General features: G+C 47.0%; 1 protein-coding gene across 1 annotated transcript in view; it reads left to right on the top strand.

Moving 5' to 3' along the window:
• Positions 1-5,307, top strand: part of DRP2 (dystrophin related protein 2) — a 46,833-nt gene that overhangs the window by 16,799 nt on the left and 24,727 nt on the right. The window contains exons 6-10 of the mRNA XM_018571445.1: positions 761-821; positions 2,010-2,071; positions 3,928-4,002; positions 4,327-4,528; positions 5,134-5,219. Of these exons, the coding sequence (XP_018426947.1) occupies positions 761-821; positions 2,010-2,071; positions 3,928-4,002; positions 4,327-4,528; positions 5,134-5,219 (486 nt within the window). The remainder of the gene's footprint in view (positions 1-760; positions 822-2,009; positions 2,072-3,927; positions 4,003-4,326; positions 4,529-5,133; positions 5,220-5,307) is intronic.

The raw sequence follows: 5,307 nt of genomic DNA, 5'->3' as shown, positions 1-5,307 counted from the left end.
AGGTCCAAATGACCTGGGGACGCTGATCTGTCATTAAACAATAACAACTGGGTGGAGCCGGCTCCGCCCAGTTGTTATTTATTGGCCGGGACCTGCTAGAAGACGCTGTCACTGCTAGCTCCACCCAATTGTTTTTCTTTTCCCTATTTTTTTAAATTTTTAAATAATTTTTCAACATCTTTTTTCAATTCATTTAACTTTTTTTTTATATTCTGCTCGCTACCTCAGAGGTACCGAGCAGAATAGCCGAGCCGAATGCCACTCGGCGGCATTCGGCTCTTCACTTACTGCCGTTCAACCCCTAAGAGAATAGGGGCGAATGAGCTGCCGGAGCTTCGGCTCAGCCGATCCAACATCTGGAGTTGAACTCCTTCTGCACTTCAGCTCAGCCGAACGTACAGAGCATGTTCGGCTGACCGAAGGCAGCCGATGTACGGCTGATTTTAGCTTATGTATGGCTGAAATCAGCCGTAGAAGGCTGAAGTGAATAGCTGCACAGTGTTCGGCTCACTTCACTTCGGCTCGGTCAATCACTCGGCTGCGTTTGGCACCTAACTGAACAACCCCCTTGATCATAGAATGTGTAAATGTAAACCTGCCCTTTCAGCAACTCTATAGGTAGCAATTACCGGTCAGGCGAGCCATAGAAAGCAGATGCTAAAACACACAAAGATATTAGTTAGAAAAATACAAGATAGATATCATTCATAAACATAGTCTGTAGTTATAAATAAATCTTTTTTTTTTATTTCTATTTTAGCATCAGTACAGGTCCCTTGGGAAAGAGCGATATCCCCCAACAAGGTGCCGTATTACATCAAGTGAGTAACACGCATTGGCATTTCTCTTTGTTAAGGGATTTCCTCGCCTTTTAAAGGAGAACTATGACATGAGTGATTTCCACTCACCTCATAGTTCTAAGCCGACCTGTGACAATGAGACTGTCACAGGTCGGTCTCAGTAGATCGGGAGGTGAGAGAACACATACCGGCGTTCGCTCACCTCTCGATCCTGTCACGGCTCTCTGCCGTGACAGGGGAGGGGCTGGATTGCCCTCTCCCCGCTCCGATCCAGCGCTGACTGACGGAAGGGACGGGGGAGGGGGCGGGTACAGCTGGCTCTGCCTCTAGATAGGCAGAGCCAGCTGTCACTCACGCAGCTGGGCGGATCCCGTCATCTAAGTCGGGATCCGCTCCAGGTGCGGCGTCTCAGTATACCGCGAGCTGTAGCTCCCTATATACTGAGCTTAGGGTAACGGGAGGACGCTAGTTGGTGTCCTCCCGTTACCCCAAGGAGAACTATGGGGAAAAACACTGACCCCATAGTTCTCCTTTAATGATACCAGTGTTTGGTTTAAAGTAGAACCTAAAGTCTACAATATATGAAGTCAAAACATGTTCTTTCGGCTCCTTTTTCCTTTAGCGTTGGATAGAGTGAGGAATTGTTAATGTTGCGTCAGGTGCTTGTGTCATTTTGTATTGTATATATCCAGGGCTGGATTTACTCCCTCTGCTGCCCCAAGGCCAGGTTCCTCAATGCGTCCCCCTACCCGCCTAACCCCCCCCCCCCCCCCCCACGGGGAAGGGGAGACCGGCAGGCGTCATGGAGAATGGGAGACCTGCAGGCTGCATACATCGCCGAGATCACTTGTATAAAACAAGCGCCTGCTTCCTCGCTGTACATTTAGCTCTATTTGCCCAAAGCAGGGCTAAATGTATTAAACAACTACCTGCCCGGCGACCGGGAACTGCGTGTCCCGGGCGTCAGGAGATAGGAGTTCCACACCCCTTCTGCCCCTCTACTCCCTGCTGCCCCGAGGCCGGGCCTTGGTTGGCCTTGTGGGAAATCCGGCCCTGTATATATCCTTAGAGATTTGTGAGGAGGTACCCAGGTCTTCTCCCTGAGTCTTCAGAGTGACCCAGATCTCCTTTGCAATCTGGTGTTCCTTCTAAACACGGAAGATGACTTATCTCTTGTCTCGTCTTCATGTTATTTTTTTTCTTCTCTAGTCATCAGGCACAGACAACGTGCTGGGATCATCCAAAAATGACAGAACTGTACCAGGCACTGGGTAAGTAAATAATGATACCAGCTGTACACAGGGTCCTCCCTACAATGAGTTAGCCTGAGGCAGCATCTCTTTGGGTCACGTGGTGGAGGGAGGGCAGCAGGGGGATCCTGCCACCACTATTCCGGCCAGAGTGTCCCAGGTTGCTAAGAGCCGGGTGGGGAGATGTGTAAGGGCCACTTCTCTTCTCCCAGCTCTTAGAAACCTAGAATGCTCTGGCTGGCATGCCGCCCAGCTCCTGGCAACCAGTGACGTCAGTGAGCTTTGAAGGATGCCGGGCAGAGCGTCCCAGGTTGCTAAGAGCCGGGTGGGGAGATATGTAAGGTCAATAAACTTCTCTTCTCCCAGCTCTTAGGATGAGGAGAGGGAGGGCATCAGGGGGATCCTGCCACCACTTTTCCGGCCAGAGCGTCCTAGGTTGCTAAGAGCCGGGTGGGCGGATGTGTAGTGGCCATACACTTCTCTTCTCCTAGGTCTTAGAAACCTACGATGCTCTGGCCGGCATGCTGCCCAACTCCTGGCAACCAGTGACGTCAGTGAGCTTGGAAGGATGCCGACCAGAGCTGGTCATTGCACCACCAGGACCCCATCAAAACCCTCCCCTCCTGGAACGTGATTTTGCTAGGGACACCCCTGGCCGCACACACACTACTATTGTCTATTACTCATGCCTGGAAAGCCATGCATCTCTTTAACTTTTCTGACCAATAATCATTGAGCCTACACTAAATATACCAGAGTCACTATGCCTGGTTTAATTGGATGTCATGTCTATAGCAAGGGCAAGGGTAGTATGTATAGTATATAGCAAGAGTAGCCAAACATCGGCACTCCAGCTGCGGCAAAACTACAAATCCCATGAGGCATTGCAAGACTCTGACAGCCACAGGCATGAATCCCAGAGGCAGATGCATGATGAGTTTTTGCTACCTCTGGTCTATTGGTTTTTCACACAAGATTTCCACAACTTTCCCCCAGGATCTACAACATTTTTCTAATTGGCTTCCATTGGAAAAATGTATGAATCTTGGGAGAAAGTTGTGTGAATCTTGTTTGAAAACATTTATAAATAGACTACCAGGACTTATTGTCTGACCTAAATCATTGTTTCGTTGTTTTCTAGGCCAGCGTTTCTCAAACTTTTTTCAGTCACGGCGCCCTTTAAAAGTATGCAAAATCTCGAGGTACCCCCAGTCTACAATAATAAAAAGACCCAAAAATTTTAAAAATGATGTGTGGTTCCCCCAATATCTATATCAGACCCTTATCCTAGTTAGGTGTCTAGTATGGATTTTAAGAGGGTCCCCATGAAAAAAAAAAAAAAGGTAAATGACCAGGATTTCCTGTTTTTCCAATCAGGAGCCCCCTTCCCATCAGAGCCCTCAGTCCCTACTTCCCATCAGAGCCCTCAGTCCCTACTTCCCATCAGAGCCCTCAGTCCCTACTTCCCATCAGAGCCCTATGTTATCATCTTCACCAGAGTGCAGCTGAATGCTGGGGGTCATCCTGGATACTGCCAGCCCTGGAGTAGCTTCCATGTTTGCATGGTGATGGTGGTTGGTTCACCTGCACCATAGAAACACATGACTCAAGTGCAAAAACTTGAAGACACCCCTAGAAGAACTCGAAGGTTGCCATGTGCGCACTCTTAGCTACAAACCAATTTGGATTGATGTCCTCTCAGCATGGGGCACCATACTTATGAACTTTGATCTACAGGTTGCGCTTGGGAACGGGTCAAAAGATTGATTCTGTATGGATGGTCAAAGGTGATACAAATTTAAAGGGATAGGTATATTTCATGATACAATAAACCAATGCTTTTAAAGTGGACTTTGGTCTTCTTTGACATTTTTCAGGAGATCTGAACAACATAAAGTTCTCTGCATACCGGACGGCAATGAAACTGCGCAGAGTGCAAAAGGCTCTGAGATGTAAGTATTAAGTGCTATAGATGGTTGGATTTTTGGAGTTGGATTCCAATAGGAGCCGATTTTGGGACCTGTCCACTCTTGTTGCATCTCTGCGCCTCTTGTTCCCATTTCCATATGTACTAGACTATTAAATGTTTTAAATTTCCTTCCCAACTTTATTATTCAATGCGTCTACTTTGTTGCTACTGTATTTCATTCATTCTATATTACTTTTTTGTTTTCATCTTGCTGTTTTTTTTATTTCTCTTCAATGTAACCATTCAATCCGCATTTTCCAACGTCACCCTCCTTTTTCCCTTTCTTCCTTCATCCGTCTTCCCCCAGTGGACTTGGTCACGCTGCCCCTAGTCTCTCAGATATTCAGCTGCGACATCCTGCAATCTCCGGAGCGCTCCCTTGACGTACTCGATGTCATTCGCTGCCTGAGCTCTCTATATGAGCGCTTGGAAGAAGAGCGTGGACTGTTGGTCAACGTCCCCTTGTGTGTGGACCTAGCCCTCAACTGGTTACTAAACGTCTTTGATGGGTATGTGTTTAAATAAGACTTCATTTTATGATGATAACAAGAAGAGCAATACATAGTTTACCCTTAAAGTAACTGTCACTTAAAAAGCTGTTGGAGCTTTGCCCCCTGTTTTTGGCATTTGGGCATCAAGAGAGCAATGAAAGCTGCTTAGAGGTATACAGTATGAAGGCAACTCTCGGTACCTGCAGCTTATATCTGCCTTTTGGTTTAAGTTCCAAAGAGATATAGCCAACATATCCAAGAGGAGATGGGACTTCAATACTTATTCATACAAAGCACTGAAGGGGAAAAAAACAATTTGTTGAGTTAACTGGCTCTGGATAGGTAGCTCACGTACAAACTGGGCTGCCCTCCAATGGGTACCCACAACATTCCTCCAAAGAGATATAGCCAACATATCCAAGAGGAGCTGCCCTGGTGCGGAGAGCCGCATAGAGTGTCACAGGTTGTCAAGAAGTCTTAGCAACCTGGGAGGCTGTGGCCACCCCCCAACACCCAGGAGCCCCCTTGTTGGGAGAACCCTAATCCTATGTCATCTTTTATAATACCACCTCATGCAAAATGTTAACTATGTAATTGGCTCCCATTCCTTCCTGTCTCCTTAGTGGTCGCAATGGACGTATCAGAGTTCTTTCCTTCAAAGCTGGAATTGTGTGCTTGTGTAACAGTGATGTCAAGGGGAAACTAGAATGTAAGTAATCTACTGTAATAGTAAAGGGTTCATACAAAGGATTTTAAGAATCAAATATGAGTACATGAATGTACAAAGACAAGGCCAG

The sequence above is a fragment of the Nanorana parkeri genome, unplaced genomic scaffold, assembly GCF_000935625.1.
Source record: "Nanorana parkeri isolate BGI_ZX_2015 unplaced genomic scaffold, ASM93562v1 scaffold1760, whole genome shotgun sequence".
In the NCBI taxonomy this organism is placed as follows: Eukaryota; Metazoa; Chordata; class Amphibia; order Anura; family Dicroglossidae; genus Nanorana; species Nanorana parkeri.
Note: the sequence above shows the minus strand (reverse complement) of the source record. Positions and strands in the feature narration are given on the sequence as shown.